The 25,871-nt window shown below is 59.1% G+C and overlaps 1 protein-coding gene across 10 annotated transcripts in view; it reads right to left on the bottom strand.

Moving 5' to 3' along the window:
• Window positions 1–25,871, bottom strand: part of KCNT1 (potassium sodium-activated channel subfamily T member 1) — a 69,785-nt gene that overhangs the window by 3,825 nt on the left and 40,089 nt on the right. For 3 of the 10 annotated variants that reach the window (XM_084493618.1, XM_084493626.1, XM_084493625.1), the window contains 28 exons: window positions 16,876–16,955; window positions 16,146–16,245; window positions 15,295–15,351; window positions 14,931–14,979; window positions 14,706–14,765; window positions 14,052–14,126; window positions 13,782–13,865; window positions 13,301–13,395; window positions 12,806–12,986; window positions 12,448–12,612; window positions 11,824–11,960; window positions 11,453–11,516; window positions 11,256–11,364; window positions 10,711–10,819; window positions 9,864–10,013; window positions 9,466–9,704; window positions 8,340–8,556; window positions 7,737–7,842; window positions 7,485–7,657; window positions 7,209–7,280; window positions 6,778–6,912; window positions 6,462–6,573; window positions 5,951–6,052; window positions 5,769–5,852; window positions 5,242–5,370; window positions 4,947–4,967; window positions 3,837–4,140; window positions 2,357–2,419 (listed from right to left, as the gene is read on the bottom strand). In XM_084493618.1, coding sequence (XP_084349744.1) covers window positions 2,357–2,419; window positions 3,837–4,140; window positions 4,947–4,967; window positions 5,242–5,370; window positions 5,769–5,852; window positions 5,951–6,052; window positions 6,462–6,573; window positions 6,778–6,912; window positions 7,209–7,280; window positions 7,485–7,657; window positions 7,737–7,842; window positions 8,340–8,556; window positions 9,466–9,704; window positions 9,864–10,013; window positions 10,711–10,819; window positions 11,256–11,364; window positions 11,453–11,516; window positions 11,824–11,960; window positions 12,448–12,612; window positions 12,806–12,986; window positions 13,301–13,395; window positions 13,782–13,865; window positions 14,052–14,126; window positions 14,706–14,765; window positions 14,931–14,979; window positions 15,295–15,351; window positions 16,146–16,245; window positions 16,876–16,955 — 3,272 coding nt within the window. Of the gene's footprint in view, window positions 1–315; window positions 2,420–3,836; window positions 4,141–4,946; window positions 4,968–5,241; window positions 5,371–5,768; window positions 5,853–5,950; window positions 6,053–6,461; window positions 6,574–6,777; window positions 6,913–7,208; window positions 7,281–7,484; window positions 7,658–7,736; window positions 7,843–8,339; window positions 8,557–9,465; window positions 9,705–9,863; window positions 10,014–10,710; window positions 10,820–11,255; window positions 11,365–11,452; window positions 11,517–11,823; window positions 11,961–12,447; window positions 12,613–12,805; window positions 12,987–13,300; window positions 13,396–13,781; window positions 13,866–14,051; window positions 14,127–14,705; window positions 14,766–14,930; window positions 14,980–15,294; window positions 15,352–16,145; window positions 16,246–16,875; window positions 16,956–21,574; window positions 21,617–25,871 lie in introns of all 10 variants that reach the window. The other 7 variants (XM_084493624.1, XR_014684918.1, XM_084493621.1 and 4 more) reach the window with 7 other exon arrangements.

The raw sequence follows: 25,871 nt of genomic DNA, 5'->3' as shown, positions 1-25,871 counted from the left end.
TGCCCCAATGGATGCTTCAGTGGACGCCCCAATAGATGTCCCAATGGATGCCCCAATGGACATCCCAATGGACACCCAGAGAACAATCTGGCAGCCCCCACAGCCCCCTGCAGCATCCCCAGCTCAGCGGGGTCGCAGCCAGTCCCCAGGACAGCACGCCGGTCCCTTTGCAGGGCCGTGCCACCGCAGCAGGGCGAGCACCGGGAGCACTGCCACCACCTCCTCCCGTGCCCCACAGCCACTCCCCAGCCAGGGGACTCGCAGACTCTTCACTTAAAAATCCCGCCCCAGGAGAAATAAATAAAGGTGTCTTACCTTGTTTTAGTGCAAAGAAAGGAAAGACGTTAGTTCTGCCGCGTTAGGTACAGCGCGATGCCTCCAAGCACCTGCCCACGGGGGTCACCTCCAAGCACCCCCCACCCCACCCCAGGGCCACGACAACGGTTTGCCACCTCCTTCCCTCGCTGAACTGCTGAATTTGTCACCCTCCAGCAACAGCACTAAGCTCAGCCATCGCTCCCTGCTCCTGCCCGGGGGACACGGCCGCCGTGTGTCCCCTCCTTTGGGGACAGCCCTAAGGCACGGAGCCGCCGCGACGCCAGCCCGAGCACGCGGGGCCCTTCACTACCAAACAAGATCATGGGGAGGGGGGGGAGCAGGCACCAGGGAGGGGCAGGGGACACAAGTAGCAGCGGGAGCACAGCGAGGGCGTGCGATGGACAGGACGAAGGGGATGGCAGGGGACAGACGGGTGCTGGGGAGGCGGGATGAGCGCGGCGGGACACGGGCTCGCTGCAAGGCTGCTCACCGGGATGCCGGCACGGGTGGCTCTGCATGACCCCCCCCTCCCTGAGCAGCACTGGGGGGGCAATGGGACACATCGAGCTCCACGGGGCACCTGCTTGGTGGTGCACGGTGGGCAAGGAGCAGATTGAGCCCAGGCTGAAACCTCCAGCACGGGGCGGGCAGGGGAAATGGGAAGGGTTCCCCTTCATGGACCCCCCCCTTCTGTTTTTTGCTGCTCACCCCCTCCCCAGGGGCCACTTTTGCTGCTCTCACCGGTCCCACCAGCGCTGAGAGCCCTCGGCCGTCCCAGTGCTCAGCCTTACAGCGAGGCAGGGATGGGGAATGGCGACGCTGGGGCGCACACAGAGCGCGGGACCCGCGGGGTGCGCCGTGACGGGGGTCCCCAGGGCACCGCAGGTTCTCCTGCACCATGGAAGCACCTTTTCCTGCCCCCCCCCCCCACCCCCATGCAGCGCTGCCAAACCCACCACGTATATTGCCACAGTGTCCCCTGCACCCAGGCAGGGCTCAGCCCATCGGCACCCTCAGGTAGGATTTTGGGGAGGGGGGGGGGTCTGCAGCTCCTGCTCCCACTCTAGCGACGCGCCCGCTGCAGACGGGTGCTGGTGGGGGTGGCTCCCGGGTGGGGCTCCCAGTGCCAGGACCCCGCAGCGTGGCTCACGGAGCCAAAACGCTGCCGAGGGAGGGGGGAAAAAGCAGCGAGGTCTGAGCTCCGCAGAGCAGCTGGCAATATACCGAGTTGGCGCGGGGCTTCCATGAGCCACGGCTGGGCTGGTTCTCTGGTGATGGACACGGTTGATAGGAAAATGCCAACTTTTCACCTTAAGCATGGGCTAGCGAAGCCTAAAACATGGATCAATTGGGCTGTGGCTGACCTCTAGGCTCTCCTGAGCCCCGCTGTGTGAAGCCGTGTGCCGAGCACGAGCCCCGCAGCGCCGAGCCGCCCGCGGCAGGGCTGGGACCACACGGCTGCCCCACGACCCTTCCCTCCCAGCCCCGAGCTGAGCCCGGGGCAACTGCTGGGACCTACGGGCTGCCAAACTTGGCGTTCTCCCAAACACAAACCTGGGATGAAGCAGGGCTTTCCAAACCCTACAGAGCCATGGAGCTCGCAGTGAGATGTAGGCAGCACGGAGGCGAGCGGCCACACTCTGCCATCCCCCTCCATCCCCAGCGCGCGTGGCGCTGGTTTGCCCACCAGGATCCCAAAATCCCCTCCTAGAATTGTCTCTGGTTTTACTGATCAACACCAACTCGCAGAGCACTGCGAGGAGGTGGCTGTTAGAGACAGCAGCGGGCTGTGGTTCCTTGCATGAATTGGGCTAGGGAAGTTGTGCTGTTTGTCTCCTGACTGCACAGAGCCTTGCGTCCACCCCGCAAGCTGCAGGACGGTCTCTGGTTTTCCACCTCCACCCAACAACTGAGTGTGTGAAAGGCTCGAATATCTAAGGTGAAAAACGGCAAGGGTGTGGATTGGGCTTAGCTGGCATGATCTTGTTGGACGCTGTACGCCGTGAGTCACGCGTGACTCCCAGGGAAAGAGCATTACCTTGCAAATATCCCAGGTTTACCCGATTCATCACATCACTGGCTGTTAAATTTGCTACATCCTCTACAGAACATACAGGGAAAGGCACAGACATAAACAGAGAGAGAGAGAGAGGTCAGCAAGCCATGATTCGGCAAATATTAGAGACGAGCTCCTGCACTTCAGCAATTAAATGAGCAAAAAGACCAAGGCAGGGGAGAGCAGGCACAGCAAGGTGTTCTTCCAAAACGCCACGGCGTCCAGGCTGGCAGGCGACACGCCGTGTCCCTGCGCTGTCCCGGGGCGGCCGGGGAGCTTTCCATCCCCACCATCGGCCCTTCCCTGCCGTGCTTTCTGCAGGGCCGGGGCTGCGGGGCAGCGTTTCGGGCAGCGAGTGCCATCAGCTGTGCTGCAGGCCCTGAAGCAGAGCCCTGAAGGGAGCTGGGAGGCTCCCGGGATGAGCCGCGGGAGCTTTCGGGGACCAGCTGGGGACAAAAAGAGGCGAATGCTGCGCTGCGAGCTGCACCCACCTGTCCCCACTGCTCCCCCGGGGCGGGGAGGCACCCAGCGCTCAGCACCCAGCGCTCAGCACCCAGTGCCCAGCACCCAGTGCCCAGCACCCAGCACTGCAGAGCCCCGCAGTCGTTCACGTTGCCTCTCCCCACCCTCACGGCCTGCGGGCTGCGAGGATCAGCCAGCAGCAAAACCCCAAGGTTTGGCCCCGGCTCGGCGCCGTGCGCGGGGGCCTGGCCGTGGCGATGGAAGCTCGTCCAGCATGGAGCAGACAGGCAGCAGCACAGGATGGTCTCAAAGGAAAAGAGAGGACGAAACGAACCAAGAAAGCTGCGGGGTGAGGGCTTCGTCGGGACCGGGGGCCGGGGATTTCCCCCCTCCCGGGGAGGCAGACAGGCTCCAGCAGCGGTGCTGGGGAGCAGACCCCACGAGGAAGGCGGCTGCACAGAGGGACCCTGCGTGCTGACGACACCACGAAGCCGCACGCACAGCGACAGACACACACTGCGGTCACACGCAATGAAGCAAAGCCTTCGGCCCTGCTGCTACCGAAACCCCCGCTGAGGATATTTGGTGAAGGAGGCCGAGCTCACACCCACACCGGGGGCCTTGCACCAGCCCACGGGGGGGTCGCCTCTCCCTGAAGTGCTACGGGGTGGGACCCTCGGGTTTTGCTGAACTGAGGGCAGTGGGTTTGGTGTCCTTAACACCATTTCTACCAGGCCTAACGCTGAGCCAACCTGGGCTCTGCGTTACAGGCTGCCCGGTGCCCCCCCATCCATCCAGTGACTCAGATCCCAACTGGGACTGTCCCAGGAATGGTGGTCACTGCCTGGAGCACTGCGTCACTGCGTGCTCGCCCACCCCAAGGGACGGGACTGCAAATGGAGATGGCCCCAGTCCCATCCAAAGGGCTTGGGCACGTTGGATTACCTGCAGAGCCCACGGGGCACGCCGCTGCGGGGAAGCGCGACCGAGCAGCACTTACCGTACCCGGTGGTGGGCAGGCCCAGGTGCTTCATGCGGTTTTTGACGAGCTCCGACAGCTCCTGCCTCTCCGAGCGCCGGTACAGGCTGAGGCGCTGCTGGCTGATCCACTCGGCCGTCTTGCTGGAGTGTTTGTTGCCCTTCCTGCTCAGCCGGCGCGCCCACTGCATGCTCTTGCGCCGCAGCAGCGGGTGCTCGGACTGGTCGCTGGAGCACGAGTTCCTGTGGTGGCTCGTCTTGATGCCCCAGTGCTCCTTCACGTCCTTCGTGTCCTCGCAGTCCTCAACATTGATGGAGATCTGTGACTGGAAGCCCGGCAGGTGACGGGGGGAGCAGGGTGACGGAGCACCCAGGGGCACATGTGGGGGCTGCTGCCTCCCGGCCCACCCCGCACCACGGGACCCGTCCTCGGGACGGAGCCTGCCTTGGGAACGGCTGCTTTGTAGCACCCTGGCCATGTAAAAAGAGCCAGTCCTGTCTCCGACAGGGTAGGACATCTCCGGTGGGCTGGGATCCCACCTCCATGCTCCTCCAGCACATCATCTCCGTGCTGCTAAAGCTGCCTGGGCAGCAGGTTTGGGGTAAGCTCTCCAGAGCACCATCGGCCATGAGGCATAACGAGCCCCTGGTATCTGCTAGCACAATTCTCCCTTGGCTGCCCAAGTGGCAGAATTGCCCTCGTCTTCCTCTCTGACATCTTGCAGCAGATGCACTGCCACGTCTGACACAGAAAGCCCCGCTGGTAAGCACTAATTTTCGAATAAAGTGGATTAAAGCACCTCTAAGAACGAACAGGATCGCATTTAATTAAATGTCAACGTTCAGCTCCCTGCAGCTGCTTCTACAAAGCTCAAAACCAAAGGTATTCACAGCGGGGCCAGGCTCGCTCCTGCTCCCCGTGCTGCGTAATTACACCTCCTGGCTGCCGGGGCCGTGCCGGAGCTGCAGGAGGGGCTCAAAGCGAGGGAGGGCTCCAGGTGCACACAAACCAGCCCCAAAACCGCCCACGGAGCAGTGCCCGTGTTGTGGGGAGCCTGGCAGAGCTGATAATCCCAAGGGAATTCCCCACCACCGACCTAGTGCCCGAAGACTGGGAGCAAATGGTACTCACCTGCGCTCTGATGTCATGGGGCTGCAATTGGGGAAAAAAGAGGGGAAAGATGGGTCAGCACAGGAAATGGGCAGCCCTGCTGTGCAGCATCCCCTGGCCCCTGGGAATTTAATGACATAACACGCTGGATTGCTGATAAAGCAATCCCTGCTCGCCTGCAGGCACCTCTTTGAGATGCTTCTCTCCCAGCTATGAGCATTTGCACCGAGCTGGCCCCAGGAGCCAGGAAATGCCCCCGAGTTGTGGATGGGGCCGGGAACACCCCCAGCCCCTTCCTGCGTCCACTGCCCCTTGCCTCGGAGGTGGCGAACATGTGTGACTCCGTGCGGTAGATGCCGATGGGAATCTCCGCGCTGGAGGAGCAGAGCTTCTGGAAGAGGCGGCCGTACGTCCGGATCCACAGGTCGTCCTCCGTGATCTTCATCTGAGCAGCAGAGCACAAACATCGACCACCATCAGCACCTGGGGCCACCTCTGGGCTTCCCCTGAAGGAAGCCAGACCCGAAAGGAAGCCCCAAAAACATCAGAGGCAGCTCCCGTCCGAAAGGAGGACGTACGGCTGTGGGGCTTGGGACACGGCTCAGAGGTGGACATGGCCGTGTTAGGAGGTGGTTGGACTTGGGGCTCTTACGGGTCTATTCCAACCTAAACGATCCTCTGGTTGTATGATTTTGGGGCTCTGGGAGCCCTGAGATTGCCCACACATGATGCCAGGAGTGATGAGCTGCCCCATTCTGCCCCATTCTGCTCAATTTTGCCTCTCTCCCTGCTCCCCCACAAGGGGACCCCCCACATGCCCACACACACAGCCTTGGTGCCTACCGCGCAGAGGTATCCGGAGCCCGGCGTGGTGTCGAGGCCCAGCAGCAGCCTGGTGATGGTGATCATGTAGTCCTTCACGAACGACTGCAGGGAGACATTTGGGCAGGAAGACGGGGAAAAGGTTTGCAGGGGCACTTTGAGGGACGCGCTGTCCCCCGCCGCCGAGCTCCCGCGGCGCTCACCTGGTAGAGCAGCGTGTCCAGCATGCTGATGCTGAAGACCCGGCCGGCTGCAAAGGGCAGGCGGAACATGAAGGCCAGGTTGGAGCCGTTCTCGCGCTCTTTCTGGAAGCAGAAAGGGTCTGGGGAGCACCCTTGGTGGGATTTTATTCCCATCCTCCTGGGGTATTAAGCAAAGCAAAACCCCGCGGCCTCCCCCATGTGTGGTGCGAATGGGAAGGCACCAGATGAGTGGCTCTGGGGTTGCCAGCAGGGAGGCGGGGAAGCATCCCTCATGCTGGGTGAAAGAGGGATTTTCTCCATGGAAACGTGTGAGACATCATCAACGGTTTGTTTTTTTTGGACACAGGCTGGATGTGGTGCTTTCAGGTGCCTCAGGGTGCGGCTTAGGGGAATTTCCCCCTTGCCAGAAGCCCTCGGCACAGTCACTGAGCTGAAGGAGGAGCCCAGAGGCCACTGCTCAGTGTCACTGCGCCCAGCACTGCCTTCCCTGGAAGCAAAAGCTTTCCCTTACCTTTTCTAGCTTGGAAAGGGCTAAGGAATAACTGTCCTTCGCTCTGAACTGCATGAACCTCATGTTGGACGGGTGGGTCAGCTCCGTGATGATGCTGAGGCTGGGGAAGAGCCTGCGATGGGAAGAGACCTGTGGTCCAGCGGTCGCCTCAGAAGCGAGGGACTGCGTGTGTGCACAGCCCAAGGAAAACCCAAACCTCCCCCGTGCCCTCCTGAGATCAGACCTAGTGGGATAGATTTGTATTTTCCCAGTGCTGCTGTGACCTCTCCCTGCAGCACCTGCAACCCCTGGGCTTGGCCGTGGCTGCCCACCCCACCTGAACATGGTCTGGACGTTGACGATCGTCTTGGCATCGGCCATGTAGTCCTCCTCCGCGCTCATCGTGCTCTCCTTGTCCACCACCACCAGGTTGTCGGCGTAGATGATGCCGCACTGCAGCAAGCTGTCCAGGCTGGGCAGTCCCCAAAGAGAAGAGCGCGGGGTCAGCCCTTGGGAAGGACACAGGGAGGCAGCGCGCTGCGACGCGCACCCAGCCGCCTCCTCGCCACCAGCACCCAGCTACCAGCCTCACTCCACAACCCAAAAAGCCCACAGCGGGGTCAGCTCTGTGGCAGCCGACCCACGGGATGGGAGGGTGAGGGGCTGGGGGGACATCTCCCCCCCTGGCATGCGGGTGTCAGGACTGGGTAATCGCGGTGCCGTTAGACAGCAACGCAATTAACAACGGCCACGGGCAGAAACACCTACTTATCGATCGTGCCTTCCATGTAGTAAACCATGGGGAAACAGCAGATGGCTTCCAGAAAGTGGTGCTCTGGCCTGCAGGGAGAGCAACAGAAAGCAAAGGGGTCAGCAGCTCCATGGAGCTGCACACAGCCGCGTCCCCACCACTGTCCAAGGGGCACCCTGGCAGTGCCGCTGCCTTCCCTGCCCCACTGCTCTGTCCCCACATGCTGTGAAATGCCCCCAGTAATACAGGGAAGGGCTCGGTGCAATGGAAAGCATCTGCGGAGAAGTACTTGCTTGTTGTCCAGAAGCAACACAATCGGGTTTAACTCTTTGCGGGACCGGTAGTACGCACGAAGGGGGACGATGAAGTTATACAGCCCGTTCCCGGCGGTCTCTGCCGACACGATGATCAGCTTGTTCTTAAACCCATAGGCCTTGGCGTCTTCGAAGCTGTTGTGCTTGCAGCCCTGCGGGGAGGGGAGGCAGCTCGGGGACCCGTGGCAGCCCCCGGCCGTCACCCGCCTCGGCCCCAGCGCTGCCGCTCACCTTGTCCAGCCTCAGGCAGCAGAACGGGGCCTTCTCGGGTAAAAGGTGGCACAGGGTCGGCGAGCTCCCGATGTAGGGGGAGTTTGGTGGGTAGCCTTTCACGTACCTGCAACAGAAATTGCAGAACTATAAGGACACGGGGAGAGTTTCTGCGTATACAGCACTCAGACCTTTGGAAAAACGTTTAGAGTCACAGACCCAGGACTCGAACACATCAGTGGCAAATGTTTTGCAAAACTCTCCTGTATCAGAAATGTCCAAAAAAACACGTACTTAGGAATGATTTTTGTTATGCAAAGGGTCCTGAGATTGCAAATAAGCAATGTTCCCAGCACTGGCAGAGAACACAGCAAGTAGGAGCCTGGCTCAAGGGAGACAGGACAGTGAACTACAGGAGAAGAGGGGGACGCTAAGCCGTACAAGGAAGCAAGGACCTCAAGGCCCAGCTTTAGCTTTGGTTTTGGTTAACAGCTCTTAAGAAATCGTAATGTGCATTTCTGATTAACCAGAAGCAGCAATTTTCACTTAAAGATGGGCACGAATTAAAAAGCGTCCGTGCCTCTCTGCAATGAGGGACGGCGCGACCGAACGCGGGCAACTCACTCCACCACCGCCGAGCCCTCCTCGTCCGACTGCGTCATCTCGTCCTCCGACTGGTCGCTGAGCAGGTCGCAGGGCAGCAGGGACGAGGTGTCGGCCAGCTCGAGGACGGGCGCGATGCTGGGCCGCCGGGTGCCTGAGCCGTTCTCCGCCGGCAGCGCCAGCTTGCTGCTGTTGGCGGGGCGGCACTCGGTGTTCTGCAGGTCCATGGCCACTGTACCTGGACGCGGCGGGGAGGGAAGCACAGCGCGCTCTATGAGGAGGGGAAGGGAGCTGAGACAGCACAGCATGCAGCCCGTCAGCCCTGGGGGGACCACGCACCGCACCCGCCCAAGACCTTCAACATGGACCAGAGAAGCTGGATGACCCCATGCTCCAGCACCTCCTAAAAACCAGACGTATTTATGGAGTATTAATCACAGCCATCAAGGTTTTGGCCTCAGTTGGAAACCCCAGCCAAGGCTGTCTTCTAAATCTTCACCAAATAGTTACTTTCAGATGGGTGTGAAAGCCGGGAGCTCCACAGCAAGCCAAGCACGGGGCTGGGTGCCCTCCTCCCCCCGCAGCCGTGGGGCTGGACCCGCTCGCCCTTGGGCAATTTCTCTCTCATTGCACTTTCTGAAAAAGTCCCTCTGCGAACAAGCCAAACAAGCCACCTAATGAGAACATTGACGAGCGCTGCTCAGCAAAGTGCTCTGCGGCTTGCTGTGGGATAATCATGCAAATTGCTGCTCATGAATATAAATGCATGAATTATTTGCCTGAAGTACAATGTGCTACTGCAGCGCAGCCTCTCCGGACAACCCCACAACTTGGTCTTCCCAGCTGCAGGCTGGGAGCAATGACTCATGGCGTTTTTTATTTGGGAAACTGCACCACTCGCTGCAGAGCAAACCACGCTGGTTGTGAATCATAAACATGATTTAGGAGGAGGCCAACAGCATTCATTCTTCCAGCCAGGACGCGGGGGATTTCTGCAAATATCCTTAATGGGAATGGATATCACGAGCTCTAATGGTGACTTTTGGGCTTGCTGAGAGCACCCAGGACACGAGGAGCAGGGACCTGTGTGTGTTTTGCTGATGGGGTGATCTGGGAGGGGGTGGAGAAGGGGGCCCCGTGGACTCACCCATGCTGGCGATGATGCTGTGCACGGGCAGGCGGGACGGGCCGTCGTAGGTGCCCCTGCCCGCAAAGCCCTTCTTCTTCTGCTTCTCCTCCTGCTTGAAGATGAAGGCAGAGTTCTCCTCCTTGGTGATGTTGATGTAGAAGCAGGTGTCGGACGCGGCCATGATGTGCCGCGGGCCGGGGTTCAGCAGGATGCTCTTGTTCTCCTCCCTCCGGATGCCGATCAGGCAGACACCGTACCTGCGATGGGAGCGTGGTGCGGGCGTTCAAAGCCAGAGAAACATCCCTTCAAAGGGCCTCGTCCCTGCAGAAGGGACCTCAAAGCACCCTCCAGCCCCAGTGCTGCTCCCAGCACCTTGTCCCTGACCCCAGCTCTGCCCGCTGCCCCCTGGTCCTCACTTCTTGTGTGCGTGGAAGGCGGCGTAGGTGAAGCTCTTCCCCTCGTACTCCATGAAGAACTTGCTGTCGCCCATGCGGATGTGGTAGACCTCATTGCCTGAGCAGCGCCCGTACATCCTCTGCCACTGCTCTGGGGACTCCTGGCCCTCCCTGCAAGCACAGAGCCGTGTGCCGGGACAGGGCCACAGCCAGAGCACCCAGGGGTGCTGAGGCTGCCACCCGGTCCAACAGCGGGGAGGTGGCGGCGATGAGCTGTCAGCGCTTCCAGGCCGAGGCTGAGCTCATTTAGATTTCCGACTTTAAGTGCCTTTTTATTTAATGAGGGCTCCCAGGGGAGCGGCGGAGGCAGGGCTGAGAGCCAGTGTTGGCAAACAGCTCAGAGCATGGGGCGAGAAGCTCTGGGAAGGATGTTTTGGAACGCTTTGATTTCACTTTAACAAAGCACAGCAAGTCCTGGCTCTGCTAAGGGGCAAGGGGCCCGCGCCAGGGCCCACCTAGCTGCTTCCAGCTGCACTTTGTGCAGTCCCACAGAACAACCCGCAGGCTCCAGCCTCGCGGTTGGTAAATCAAGCTTCCTGCCAGCGGGAGCAGCTCGGTACAAACAAGATGTTTTATTCCTGGCCTCCAGCAAGGCAATGTGCACAGGAACAACCAGGCTGTGTGCCCCGGGCTGCCACCAAAGGCAGTGCCCCCAGTACCTCCCACCAGTAATTGCTGGCTGGAAGGAAAAGACTCCGGGCTGCAACTCAGGTGGTGTTTTGCCAGGACAGGAGCACCGGGGGTGCAGACAGGGTGCTGCCTGTGCCATGGGTGCCCAGTTCCCCCACCCTACGTGGGCAGCACTCACTGGCCGCGGGAGGTGTGCACCAGCAGCGTGATGAGCGTGGAGGTGGCGGGGCAGACACAGTTGAGAGCCAGCATGGCGTACTTGCACTCCTCCTCGCAGACAACGTGATCTACAAGGAAGAAGAGTTTAGGGGTAGGGGTAGGGGTATGGGAAGGGGTAGGGCGAGGGTTAGGGCTAGGGTTAGAGGGTTAGGGTTAGGGGGTTAGGGCTAGGGCACCGGGTGCCTCTGCTTGTGTTGCCTGGAGATTTTGGGGTGGCAAACCCAAGCAGCTCGTGCTGCCCTGGGACATGTCAAGGAGGGCAGAGAGGTGTCGGGGTCTGGAGAGCACACTGTGGTGGTGGAGGGGGACAGGGGAACATGCTGGCCCTCCAAGACAGGATGGGGACCCACGGCCCTCCCTACATACACCTCCCTCCCTCCTCTACTCTGAACCCCTGATCTGCAAACCCACCCCTCATGGGCTCTGAAGACATGGGATCACCCCTGGAAACATCAACTGCTCCCAAAAAGATCCAGCTTGTGGAGGACAGCCCCGCAGACTCACCGGCAAACTTTACATGAAACTTGTTCTCCGGCTTTAAGATCTGAACATAGAGAGGGCAGTTTGGAGCAAAATCTTTCACAGCCCAGGCTCTCAGGATGGTCTGGTGGTCCTAATAGAAGAGCAAAGCACGGGCTAGCTCCTGGCTGCTTATTTCCCCCAACTCTTCCATGGCTAGGACAAACCACAAAGCAGCTTACCGCCGCCGTGCGGTCCACCTCGTTCCGGCTGCTGAGGATGAAGCAGGCTTCCCCGTTGTCCATCCTGCAAACAGAGAGCAGCGCCCGTGCACCACCCAGCCCGGCCACGCCGGGAGCCTGCAGGCACCACCCGGGGCGCCCGCAGAGATGTCAGCGTGGCCATCGTCACCCAGCCAGTGACACTGCGCTGGGGACACGTGTGGCTGAATTACACCGTGCTTGCAGCCGTCCTGCATCCCCCCGAGGAATATTTCATGTTTAGGGATTAGTGGGCAGCACAGGCAGCAGCCGAGCATCCCCAGCAGCAGCGTTTTGGCCCCAGCCCTGTACCCCCCAGTGGCTGCCTGCAATCCCCCCGTCCTGCTGCTCACTTGGCTCTCATGAGGTCCTGGTCCTTCAGCGCAGAGCCCTGGAGGTAGATGACCCGCTGCGACCACAGCGGGATCTGCAGGACCCTCCGCACCTGGATATCCATCTCCGTGGGGCACAGTATCACCACGTAGTAGTCCTGAAAGAGAGAGGCTTGTTGTGGGCTGGCGTCCCGCATGCCTGCAGACAGAAGTGAGCAGGATTTTTAAAACTGGGTGTATGGAATGAAGGCTGAGCATTGGTAATGAAGTGTAGGTGAGCTTTGCAAGGAAATGCCAATCTGAAGCAGCTCCGTAGTGCTGGCGCCCCGTGAAAACAGAAAGGCGCAGTCATTTGCTAGAAGATCGCTAATTAAGTGGGGATATTCCAGTCAGGTAAAGCCCCTGTGGTTTTGCAGTTACACATTCTGCTCCCGTGTCAGACTCCATCCACTGGAGACATCCTTACAGAAGTCCACCCAGGCTTCCCCACACAGAGCTGTACGGGGTCTGGCCACAAAATCAGGGCAGATCAGGCAAAACAAGAGCCAGGCTCAGTTGGTGTGGCCTGGCCATGCCCAAAACCACTGAAACCCAGCATGGGCAAAACACAGAAGCCGTGAGCGTGGGCACGGGCCTGGCCCTGACCTGCAGGCGCGGGTGGGCGTAGAACTCGTTGAGGAAATCCATGAGGAGGTCGATCTTGAGGGAGCTGACGCACAGCACAACGTGCTTCTCCGTCTGGGCCCGGTGACGGCTGTAGTTGCCTCCCGACTTCTGCCGCTCCATCCACAGGTAGACGAGCTCCTCGAACTGCAAGCAAAAGCAGGGGGCTGATGTCCCAGCAGCAGGGCAGGGAGGCAGGCCGCAGTGCTTTGCTGCCTCCCAGACACGGTCTGTGGGGTGGCTGATGGCAGCAGGCAGCTGGAGGGACCCTGGGGACGTGGGGAACATCCCCGTGTCCAGCCCAGGGTCTCTGTCCTGCCTCCCCGGCCCTGGCTCTGACCTGCAGTGGCAGCACGACCAGGGCGACGCAGATCATGATGACGACGAGGAGCTGGGAAGGCCAGATCTTTGGTGTCACGTCTCCGTAGCCCACCGTGGAAAAGGTGACGATGCAGAAGTAGAAGGACTTGAAGAGAGAGAGCTTCTCACCTGCTCTTTCCAAATGCTGGATGCCGCAGGTGCTGCAGGGGGAAAGCACAGGGCCCTCGAGCACTCATCTGAGAAGATTGCCTTCGCTGACAGGGACTCACGAGCCCCAAAGCTTCATTTCCTGTCCTCTCAGCAACTGAATTGGTATTATATGCTTCAAATCCAGACCAAAGGGATGGGAGGAAAGCCCCAGAAGCCTGATTTAGATCTAAGCACCCACCCAGAGCAGGGCTCCTTTTGGAAACCTGCCCCTGCTCTTGGCCGAGCACAGGGTAAGGGCCCTGTTAATTAGCTGGGCCTACAAATGAGCTCAGAGGCATGTCGGTGGGGGTTCAGTGACACTCACCCCGTGAAAACGAGACAGAGCAGGGTGCAGATCAGGATGAGCACTTGGTTGAACATCGCTGACTGGGTCCGCTGGATGGCTCGGTGCAGGTCGTTCTGGGGACGGGACAGGAGCCTCAGCAGCAGCACAGCCACAGCCCCTGCAGCTGCCTGCAGGCTCCAGAAATGTGAAACCCTTGGCAGGGTCGGGCATTTCTGCACAGAGCCGCGATGGTCAGCCCAGGGCTGAGCTGTGCCATGGGACTGGGGGCACGTGGAGCGGGTGGGCATCCCCTGCTCACACACCGAAGGGACCCAACCCGCAGCCCAGCCTCACCAGGAGGTGGCCAGCCAAGCCTCAACCCCACAAACTTCATCCCAGCACCTGAAAACCTGCCCAAAATCTGCCCTCAGGCACCTCAGTGCCAGGTTGTGGCACAGCATCCTTTTAGTTCCTATGGCAGAGGAGGTGGGATGCCCGGGAGGGATGTCTGGTCACTTACTATCATGTTTTCCAGGGCGTACTTGGCAAGCCAGCAGTTCAGAAAAACGGGGATGAACAAATTCCGCAGAGGAGGCCAGAATATCTAGAAAAGCAAGAGTTTCTCACAAGCTGACTTGCAAAGGACTCAGAGCAATGGAGTTCTTTACCAAAAATAACTGCCAGCTGTAAAAACTGCTTGGCCAGACACCTGCTTTTCTATATTTCACCACCAAAACCACAGTACGTGTTAAACTTAAAGTTGCTTTAAGTGACCCCGGGGAATACACACCGTGATAATGAAGGGCACTGTGTTGATCATCTCCAGGATGAACGAAATGCGGAAAATCTGTTCCCAGATGTTCCCCTGAGGAATTAAAAGTAACAACAATTAATTAAAAAGCTTGAAAGTATGCCAAAGGCCAATTAAGATGCTCCCAGTGCCCCGGCCCCTGCTAGACGTGTGAAGGATGCTAGCGCAGGCAGGATGATGCCGTGCTTTGCCTGGCAGTTGTAGTACTGGTGCCAGACAAAACTTCCCAAAACACCTGTTTTTTTCCCAGATGGGTGGCACCTCTGTCGGTGGCCGTCCCTGACAAAAGCTGGGGACAGCAATGCTTTGTGTAAGGACTGAGGCAGCAATGAACACAAACCTCTGACTCAAATGATGTGGGGGATGTTGGGGTTGAGCCTTTTCTGCCCCCAGGGACGGGAATCAGCCACCGATGGGCCCGAGCCAGAGAAATATATCCACCAGCCACACAAAACATCCAAAAACCCTCCCGAGGACTGTGAGGAGATGCCATTTGCTAAGGTTCCTGCCCTTGGCCAGCTCAGGGAGCCAGCACACCCCCATCCCCTGGGGCAGTGCCCGCTGGCAACAGTGGGACAGACACACGGAGGACAAGTGGCCACAGTGACCACAGCCTCCTGGCATGGTGCTCACCTTGTAGCTGAGATAGATGAGCAGCATGGTCTCCAGGAAGCTGATCAGAGCTATGCTGACCTGCGGAGACAGACAGCAGGCACTGCTCGGGGTGTGCTCTTGCAGCCGCCCCCAGCAGCAGCTGCTGCACACCTCAGCCTCAGCCTCCCCGCTCGGTTTTCCTGCACCCGTCTGGTGCGTCGGTGGGCACCCAGCACCGTTACCTCCACGTGGCCAGGAACTCACCTGAACAGCCCACAGCGGCAGCTTTCTATCCACCCAGAAGATATGTGACCTGCAAAGAACACAGCAGATGGATCCGAACCGTAGCCTAATTAGCAGTGCTGCCTTTACTCCTCACTGCCTGCCAGCCCGAGGCCATCTCTGACTTCATCCAAGGCAGGCTCGTTGCTGGCATTGCTCCATGCAGAGCCTGAAGCCGGGTCTGACAGTCCCCGAGCTCCTGTGAGCCCACCCAGCACAGCTCCTGACCCACCAGTGACCCCAGCCCATTCCAGCCCCCTCCTCACTGGGAGGCTCCGTGCCCACCGCTGTGTCCCCGCTGTCACAGCAGAGCCAGACCCAGCGCCATGAGCATCCCACAGCTCACCAGTTTATCTTCGTGGACTGGTTGAAGACTGTGTAGTTCTGCTTTTCACATTCCCAGCTGGAACAGAAACAGAAACCCAGGGAGAGCAGTCAGTGGGATGGTGGAGGGACAGAAGGACGGACAAGGGGTGCAAGCTTTGGCTCCCCAGCTCAGGGGATGCCATCTCCAATCTGTCCTGACACTGGGAGAGGCCCTTGGACAACATCCTATGGGGTCAGGCTCATGCTGGTGCCCATCCTGGTGGTTTCTACAAGACCCTAACTCACCCCAGCAGTATTAAACACTTCAGTCACCCTGCCTGCTGGCAAGGGATGCGCTCCCACAGGCGAGCATCTGCTTTACCATGTGCACACCCAAAGGGGCTGATGTCCCCCAGCTAATGGTGGGGTGTCCCCAAATTGCAGCTGCATTAAACCTCACAAGGCTGCCTGCCCATGTCGCTCTTAATTCTCATGGAGTCGCAACCACTTTTGGGCAGTGCAAATGTCCTTGGCTGTCTGCAACCTTTACACAGAGAAAATCAAACTGCTAATTCTCATAGAGCGCCCTAGCCCTCTGAAAAAAAAATAAAAATAAAAATCTGCATGTGAGATAAACAAAGCAAGGGCATATTAAAAACAGGGCTCTGCCGAAACCCAGAGCAGAGCTGCTAGATGGAATCATCTGTCACCTCGGGGATCTGAATGGCAAAACGCATTTCATTCCCTAACACTTAAATGGCATTTAGCAGACGTGTGTGTCTTCAAGGGCGTCGGCATCCAGAAAACACCTGCCTGGCAATGCACTGAGCGTGTGCCTGGGCTGTGCCCCCCAGCTTTCAGAGCCCTGGCCACAGGTGGGGTGGCACTCACCAGCCTATGCCCTCCTCCGGGTTGTCGAGCAGGACGCGGACGATGTAGAGCAGGCAGGTGAGCAGCTTCAGTGAGAAATTGAAGAGGCGAATCCTCAGACCTGCGGTGGAGGGGGCACGGTGTGAGCAAGGCAGGGTCCCACGGCACAGCCCCATGGCACAGCCCCATGGCACTGCCCCATGGCACAGCGGGGGCAGAGAAGGAGCAGACACAGAAGAGCACGGGATGGGCAGAGCCCCCTCGCAGGGCTGCGGGCAACGTGCAGGAGGGGCGCCGAGCAAAGCCTCTCCATCCGCTCTCCCTCCCCAGCCAGTTGATCGGGTTATTACTCAAAGTGCAAGTGAGGAATTTATCACATTTTCATTAAAAACTTCCCTGTGGGCACCCTGTTGTGCCACGCTCCAGCATTTTAACGAGCTGGCAGGATGCAGGGAGGAAAGGAAAATGTGGGCTTATGAATTAACGAGCGGGCTCCCTCCGGACAGCTGATGAGAAAACAGCTTCCAACAGCATTAGTCAAGGGGCAGCTCATCTGTGGGGCCGAAGGGAGGGTGAGGGGTTTTGAGGGGCCATGGGGGTGCCCAACTCCAGCTGGGGACAGGGCAGGGGGTGGCGGCAGCCCCAGGCTGGGCACCACATCCTGGCTCAGCACCAGGGCTGGATGGGGCTGGCTGCCAGCAGATGGCAATGGTTTCTCATCCCCACTGCCACACGAGCAGGGATCACTCACTCGACCGCTGGTTTTTGATGAAGAAGAGCTTCAGGCGCTCCTTGAAGGTGTTCTCATTCACGTAGAACTCCACCTGCACCCTGCGGGGACAGCACCCATGGGGACGGTCAGTGCGGGAGGCATGGGCAGGACCCCAGCACCCAGCCCTGGCCCCTGCAAGCTGAGTCTCCCCCGAGCCATCCCCGGCAGCCCCATTGCCCCCAGGGCAACCCAGCACCCACTGGTGGCATCCCAGTGCCCCACGGCATGGCTCCAGCTTGGGTGAAGGGCTCTGCTCTCATTCAGGTACACCAAGCTGGAGCCTGGGGGGCAAACACCTCCCCTAACGTGCACCATGCAGCTCTCTGCACCCCCTGGGATGCTGCTCTCCCCCTGGCTGTATCCCCCCAGCTCCGTCCCCCTGCCCGCTCGCAGGGCTGCAGCCAGCCAGGGCCATGTCCCACACCCCGGCCTTACCCGTGCTGGAGCAACACTCGGCAGCGAAGCTGTTAAGAACCAAATCTGATCGAAAAGGAGGAAAATTCCCCGTGTTGCTAAGAAACCGCATTTGGCCGTTCCAGAAGAAGCCAGGAGCTGCCAGCCAGCCCTGAGCATCCCTCGGTGGCTGGTGGCACTGGGGTGAGGCGAGGGACAGCCACCACCGGGGGCTTCTCCCAGACAGGGTCGGAGCCAGGAGGAACGAGGGACCAAGCCAACCCCGCTCGTCCCAGCCCCGCTGAGCATGGCCGCTCCCATCCCAGACACATCCACCCCTTCAGCTCCGTCTTGCACACCCAAAACCAGAATCCAGCCCCAAACCATTCCCGTGGGCAGGGCTGTAAGGCACACTGCCTGCTCAGTGCAGCCCGACGCTCTGCTTTAGGTTCCCGGCAGGACAGGGCCCACTCTTCAGTGCCACCACTAATAACGGGGTCAAGTGCCAAGATTTAGCAATTTCCCCTCTCTCACTCTATTTGCTAAGCCCCTGAAACACTGCTGTAATTACTATTTTTTAACTGCTTGGAGGTCACCAAGGCGCATTGCCAGGCGAGGCACAGATCACGGGCACCAAACCACGGTGTCAGACCCCGAGTCCCCCGCCCCGTGCCTTCCACCTCCGCAGTCCCTGTGCCCACGTGGCACGGGCTGCAGCCAAACACGGCCCTGAGGACGTGATTTATGGGGCAGCAGCTGCCAGGCTCATGTGGTAGACGGGAAAACAAACCTTCACCATGTGTGAACACCGAGCTGGGCGGGCAGGGAGCTGGGGAAGGCTCAGGAGCCCCCAGTGTTTGGACCCTGTGCTGTGATGCCAGCATTTAGCAGCTGGCTGTGCCCGCAGGAACGTGGCATCCCTTCGAGAGCTGCTCGTCAGGTTGGAGAGGCAGGCTTGTACTTTACAAGCTTCTTAGGTACAAAAAGCAAGCACATGGAGAGAAAACCATCGCCTCAGGCAAGATAGTTGGGATAATATTTTATAAGAGTTATCAAACTTTCAGTTGCCAAATGTGTCCCTCTGGCCCCGAAGCAATGCAAACCCCAACGCCTGCACCCCGCACGGCCAGGACAGCAGCAGAACCTCAGGGGCTGGCGGGGAGGGATGAGGAACTTTGCAAGCACAGCTCGAACACGTTAACATTAACCTTTTCCAAAGCCAGACTTTGCAAATAATTCAGCTGTGCCAGGGCATAAATCAGGCAGCTCACAATGCCACCCACACAAGGTAATTGCTCCTTCTCCGTGTTAAAAACCCCAAAATGCCCAGCACGGAGGGACCTCGGGGACACCACTCATCTCCCTGCCATGACCAGCACAAATCCCTGGGGGCAGCCAGCTGGTTAGCTGCTCTGTAGCCCTGCAGCCCACCGCAGGACTGTGAATATAAATGCTGGTGGATAAAAGAAGTGAATGATTAGGAGAGATCTGCTTTTGATGGTGAAGTAGCCGTACACCTCCAGTAAGAATGGCAATGCAATGGGGAGAAGGAGTACTGGGAAAGCAGCTGAAATGGCCCTGGGGGGAGGCGGGTGCTGGCTGCTGCCACGGGGCAGCCCCAGTGTGAGCAGCGTGGGGCTGGGCTGGGCACTGGCTGAGTCCCACCCTTGGCGAGCGAGTGGTGCCTTTACTGGGCAGCAGTCACAGGAAAGCACAACAGATCCTGCTTCCAGATGGGGACCTAATAGATCGGATCTTTTAGAGCACATCCTCTAATTTCACTATCAAGAATTCAGCTTAAAATAAAAATCAGCGTGCCCATGGCACACCCCGGCTGCGCTACCACGCCGCTTGCAGCCCCAATTCAGCGTCCCAACTGCCTGGCTCACCCAAGACACTCTCCCCAGAGCCCCCATGCCCACAGCACCCAGTGAGGAGCCCCAGCCCCCCAGGACCCTCATCTGCAGGGTTTGCACCAGATCGTGCCCTCCCAGCACCCGACAGCTCTGCGGGGCCATGCCCTGGGGGGGCGGCAGCAGCTCAGCCCCGCCAGCCGCCCCGATAAGCATCGAGGTACAAGTTTGGTTACAAGCCCTTGCTTGGCAGTGTAATTACTGCTATTATGCACTCCATAATGCCTGAGCAATTTCATTTTCTTCGCCCGGTTATTTACTGTGCTTTATTAGTCTAAGATTAGAGACAATTTGTTCTAAGGCGATGAGCTCCCGAAAAAAAGACACAATAATTTCTTCTGAAAAGCGCAGGGTACGAGACCGAAATGGGCACAGCCCTGCTCAATGGCACTGCAACAGGCGAGGAGGAGCCCGGCCAGCTGCCAGCCCCCACCCACACCCCCCCCCAGGCCTCACGCACCCCCTACCCCACCACCAACCCACCCGTGACGGCGACAAGCACGGCTCCACGCCGGGGCTCACCCTGGGGGGCCGCGGCCGTACCCCGAGCTCCTCGTCCCCATGAGGCCCGGGGGGCACGGTGGGCACAGCGGCTCCTCTCCGGCCCCGTGGCTGACAGCTGCCTGAAAACTGAGACGGCTCCGGGAGCAGCACCCAGCAGGGACCCAGCGCCCAGCACCGCCTGGATGCTGCCCAAAATCTGGCCGCTGCTCCCCGAGGAGGGGTTTACGTGCATGGGATGCTTTGGCTCTGTTTCACGAGGATGAAAATATTTTGCTGTGATAAATGTGTCATGGAATAAACACGGCTCTTGAAAGAGAGGAAGAGGTATCAGCAGCTCTCAGCATCTCCAGTCCCTGCTCCTACACTGCAGCTGGCTGGGGAGCACCATTCTCACCCAGGGAGTGTCTCAGGACGAGGGAGGAGGTGACCAGCACACATGGGGACACCGGGAGCCACCACAGGGAGCTGCTGGGGACAGTGCAGGGGAGATGGGCGCATGTCTGCGTGCACGTCGGGTGCATGCATCAGGTGCAATTACAGCACCTGGGCGCCTGCCAGAGCGAGACGCGCGCCGCAGGCTGCCCCCGCGCTCCGTCAGCACTAATTGAACAATTGCTCGGAGGAGGGGGTGTCGCGGCTCCGCACCGCCCGCACGGCTCAGCCCCGGGAGCAGGCAAGGCAGCGGCTTCGAAACGGAGCCCTGTGAGCTCTATTGCTCAGTGGCTTCCTCAGAATTTCCTCCGTTTACCATGGGAATAAACTGAGGAAAAAAAACAACAAGGTATCTCCTGTTTTATTACAGGAGATTTGTGCCTTGTGCCCAAGGGAATGAGGCGATATTGCCAACCTCTCTGCAGCAAATTAAACGCAGCTGGGCTCGGGTAATGCCACCCTGGCTCCAACAGGGAACACTACGGATTTGTTAAGATTCAGGTAAAAAGCAGGCTCCAAGCAGCTGCTTTTGGAAAGGGGCTGCCCACCAGCAAGGGCAGCTGCACCTCGTGAGGCTGGTCCTCCCAGCCACCCATCACGGCCCCATTCACCAGCTCCACAAATGTCTCCGTGCCACCAGGCAGAATGGCTCAGGCCCTGCCCATGCTGCAGGAAAATCTGTACCAATAGAGCAGAAATCTGCTGCTGAAATTATTTTCCTCCCTGTCGTTCACTGGGGAGGCTGCTGGGGAAAGTGGGAGCTTTGTGCTGCAAGAGCTGACCGGCTCGTCGTGCCCTGAAGGATGCTGCGGTTCCTCTCCAGCTCCATTCAGCACCTGTGGCGCTCAGCCTCAGGCCGAGTTTGCAGCCTCGAGGTGTGATAGCTGCGGGTGGTGAGGAAGGGATTTTCCTCCTCACACGTGGGCAGCACGAGCCCAGGCAGGGACACACTCATCCCTGCATCGACCACACGGGGAACCCGGCCCCGCAGCCGCACCGTTGCTCTCAATAATAAATAAAAAGATGAAAATCCAGAAAGAGAAGATGCAACAGAATAACATGCTGCGCTTTGTTTGCCCTATTTGTTTTGCAACATTGGAGATTGACACTCAGGAATCTGCTCCGATAATTGCTTCTGCTGATGAATCTGGATTGTTTAATTAGAGTCTGCGCACGGAGCTCATCGCTAATGGGCAATCACCAGTTTGCTGCCAAGATATCACTCCTTCCCCAGGAAGGAGCCGAGCAGATATTGCTCCCCGTGGTGGGACCCATTTTGGTTTCAGGAAGCTCTGCAGGCACTGCCCACGACCCTCGGTGCCAAGAGCAGCCAAGGAAGGAGCTGGGGCAGCCCGGAGCACCCCAAGCACCGCTCGTGGCAGCACGTCCTGCTCGCACCGCTCCCGACACGACATGCAGGCATGCACGGCACTTACTGTGAGAAGGAGGAATCCACGCTGAAATCCTCGGCGTGGGGCCTACGGGGCGAGAGCATCACAAGGGGCGAGGTCAGTGTCCAACAAATGGCACGGTGGGCAGGCAGCACCAGGGAAAGCTGGCACCGAGCCCTGGACCACTCGGGGACACCCCAGGGTCCTGCGTTGGGCACCCAGGCATGGTCAGGTGGCTTTGTGAGTGCCCGGCTCTTCTACGGGCTCAGCTCCGCAAATAAAAACCTTTACTTGTGCTCTTTGGGTTTTCTTTGATGAGCCTCTGCTCTGCCTCGAATCAATTTCACACTTTGTGCAGAGATTTTACATTCGGGAAGGTGCCGCTCGGGGTGCTGCCGGGCGCCTGGCACCATGGGATCCCTGTGCACCTTCAGAGAGCTGAGCTTGTGCTCACGGTTGGTGATGATAAAAAGGAAAATAAACAAAAATAAAAGAACACAAAGGAAAGATGACGGTGACATGGGGTGTCGATGGTGTGGTGGGAGAGAGCATAAAGATGGGCAGGAGCATGGGGCGCTGCAGAAGGTTCCAGCTTCATGCTGTGCAATGTCCCTGAGGGTCCCAGCAGAGCCCACCCCAGCTGAAGGAAATTCCCCCACAAGCTGGGGAGCAGCCCCACAGCCCCACACAGCACTGCCCCGCTGCCATCCATGGCAATAACCCTTCCCTGGACCGAAATAACACACAGCAGCACGGTGCTGGGCAATACAGCTGCGAAGGAAAGAATCCCCTGTGCCAAAATGATCCCCTTTCAATAGGGGATGGATGCGACCCCATGGGAGCCCCCGCACAGCCAGTGCCCTCCTGCCTTTTGGGGGAGGCAGCCTTGTTTAACCTGATCTGGGCAAGTAGGCGATACCACCAAAAAAAAAGGGGCAGATCCAGCCTGGGAAGGATTTCTTTCATTTCACCTCACGCTTTATGAGCCCACAGCGCCCTAGTATAGTCCAAACAATATAAAAGCAATAAATCCTCATTTCAATTAAAATGCGAGCCCAACAGAAAGCGAATTCACTCCCCAGCTATCCAGCTAACGGAGAAGCCTCCCTGCCATATATTGAATTTGCTGTTCTGCCTCTGTTGTTATCTGTGTGACCGCTGCCCCGAGAGGGCTCGAGGATGTCCGAGCAGGCACAGCGAGAAGCCGAGGTGTGAGGCTGGAGCCCTCCCTCACCAGGCACAGCAAGAGCAGAGCAGCCCCCCCCATACCCCTGGGATGCAGACCTTGCCCTGCACAGCCCCACTCCCTGCCCTGCAGCTTCGCACCCACACCCATCCCAGCACTGATGGACCCCAGGTTTGGGGACAAACATCCCCGAGCTCCTCCAGCTGCAGAGCGGAGGCAAGGAGAGCGCAGGAAGGCGCCCAGCCAGCACCGCTCCCCTCGCATAAAATCGGATTAACACAGCAGCAGGGGCTGCCCCAGCCCCCCGGCACACGCTGGGTTTTGCACAGGACGTGTCCATGCCTCGCAGCCACATTGTGGGTAAGAAACAGCAAATTAATTGATTTTCTCCTAATTCTCCTTTCACCAGCAGCTGGCAGCTGGATGGTGAGAAGCTGGCACAAAGGGGGGGTTGCTCCAGACCCCGCTCCCCATGGCGGGGGACAAAGGCTCCCGAGCAGCACCTGCCCAGCTCACAGAGGGAGGAGGCAACCCCGAGGTGTTGTGCTGAAACTTTCCCTCTTCCCCCTAGGCACCTGAATTCACAAAACCCATCTAATTGCTGAGAAAATACGTACAATAATTTCTAAGGAAAACTAAACCCCACTCCAATTCCCACCTGAACAAGGGTTGTTTTCCAGACACCAAAAACTTAACGAAAAGTTGGCTTACTGCAGGAGGGCCGGGCCCACTTTCTGCAGGGAGGATGGACAGAGGGACCCACAGGGCACAGCACTGCTTCCACAGGCTGTGTTTTAATGGGTTTTAATGGGTTTTAAACAGCCTGCTTTAAGTTCACCTGTTTATTTTCTCCAGATCAGCCTTCCTGAGCATCGCTGCACCCCTCCTGCCCGTAACCTGACAAGCCCTGGCCGGGCTAGCAGGGTGCTCAGCCCCGGCTCCCTGCAGTGCCAGCAGAGAGCAGAGGCAGAGCAAAGAAAGGAACTTCGCTGCCGCAGACAGCTCTGTCATCTGCTCCTGGAGCTGCAGCCCCTCGCAGAGGGCAGGGCTTTACTGGGAGGGGAAGAGACAACGGCACGTTTATTATTAGAACAAAAGGCAAGCGAGGAACCTTGCTTGTGTACAGGAGCGAGCAGGCACCCACCCGCCCACACCACACCACAGCTGCTCGGCACTGTCCTGCTCCAGCTGCACACCCGAGGCTGCGGCACCTCGAGGGAACATGGAGGCATTCGGGTCCCCGGCCCCATGCAGGTAATTTGGGGATAAATACCTACGTTGTGTGTACGGTGTTTGAAGATGGAGGAGATGGGGGAAAGGCGCAGCTTTGCCGGGCGCACACGGTGCCTGCGCTCAGCTCGCTTAGGTCTCTTCCCCCCAGCCAGTTCCCAGCACATCCTCTGCCATCTTGCAGTTTTCTGGGAGGTGTTTTGGTAAATGATGGGTATTGCAGTTCACTTCTGGTTGTGAATTTCCCATCATTGCCAAGCAAAGAGTCCCTGCCTCGACTAGGGGGACCTGGATGACCCCAGGGCACCAGTGATCGCCCGCCAGCACCGCGCTCAGCTCCAGGCTGCTCAGTTATCACCTGCCAGGCTCGGAGGCATCTCGAGGTCAGGAGCTAAGGAAACTCCCAGCCTGGACAGGTCTGTCCTCATGGGGAGGGGACAGGGCAAGGCAGAGGGACTAAAGTGAACCACACGAGGTAACCGCTGGGGAAGGCTTCCCAAAGCGCCGTGCATGCTCTGAGACAGGAGATGCACCACGGTTCTTACCATACTGACAATGAGAAACTAATCCACAAAAATAGCCCAATGTGAGAAGGACAGATGGGAGGAGACGAAAAAGGAAAGCAAAGAGGGGGAGAAAGAGTGAGAAAGAGGAAGGGAGAAGCGAGCGGAGCAGGCACACGTCTGGCCACCAACACGTGCGGGATGGGACGGAGCAGCCCTGGTGGATCCGTGGCTCACAGCGTGCTCAGAGCCCGGGGACTGGGATGGGGACTGCATTACGAGCCACTTGCAGATGGTGCCCAGCATCTGCTGGTGCTGCCAGCCCTGACCTTGCAGAAACGCTTGGCTCGCCCGTGTGCCAAGCCCACTGGGCAAAGCAGCACTGAGAGGCAGAGGCGGCTCTTAATGCACGTCTCCCTGCCTTCCTTGATGGGCTGAGTGGTTCCCTGTGGCCCTGCTGAGCCCTGGGGAGGCAGTGCTGCACCCCAGCTCCATGGGTCCCTGCTTGCTGCAGCCCTGTGCCACCTGCAGTGGGGCTGGCAGTGGGGACAGCTTGTGCCACCCGCAGGGATGCTCCCCTGGTGAGGCTCAGGGTCTGTCCTGCTTGCTCGCACCACACCAAGCAGCTCAGCCTCCTCCTCCACAGCAATGCTCTGCCCCAACGCCCCGCCGGGCCCTGATGGGGGACAAGGGACCAAAAATAAACAGGGCAAAAACCCAAGCGCACGTTTCGAGCGTGGGCGTCCTTAGGCTTGGCACTGCATCCACATCTCGGTGCCTATATAGGGCACGGCGCTGTGCAGGAGGAGCGTGACGGGAACGAGGAACCCAGCAGGACCTGCAGGGATGGGGAGCACAGACACAGACTGAAACACGTCCAAACCCTGCAGGAGGGAGCCGGGAGCTAAGCCCTGGGCAGGACATGAGGACTTGGGGACCAAACAGGGATGACAAGCACCACCACGGAGCATCTCTGGGGTGAGGGCAGGAACCAGGCAGCCCCAAACGCACCTGGCTCGAGCCAGCAACAGTCGCAGGCTGTGTTTACAGCTCCTCTGCTCGGCACGACTGCTGGCAGCTCCCTGTGCCACCAGCTGGGACCCGGGGCTGCTGCCTCTCCTCCAGGACCAACAGCGTGCTCACAGCCTGGTGCTGCTCAGGATCTAAGGTATCAGGCACCTCACCCATTTCTGCTGGAGCCCATTCAGTGCCACGCCGCTGGGGTGGCAGAGCAATCACCTGCCCCGTGGAGGAAGGAGATGCTCAAGCAAAACACACCAGCTCCTTCCAACAACAGTCTCCAAGGTGGAGAGGGGGGCCCACAACGAGCCCCTCCAGTCCCTATGCTGGGCACATCCCAGCCCCTTGCCCTGCTTTGCCATGCACAACCCCCAGCAGAGCATCCCAGCGGTGCACAGGAGAA

The sequence above is a fragment of the Aythya ferina genome (genome assembly GCF_964211825.1).
Source record: "Aythya ferina genome assembly, chromosome: 20".
NCBI lineage: Eukaryota > Metazoa > Chordata > Aves > Anseriformes > Anatidae > Aythya > Aythya ferina.
Note: the sequence above shows the minus strand (reverse complement) of the source record. Positions and strands in the feature narration are given on the sequence as shown.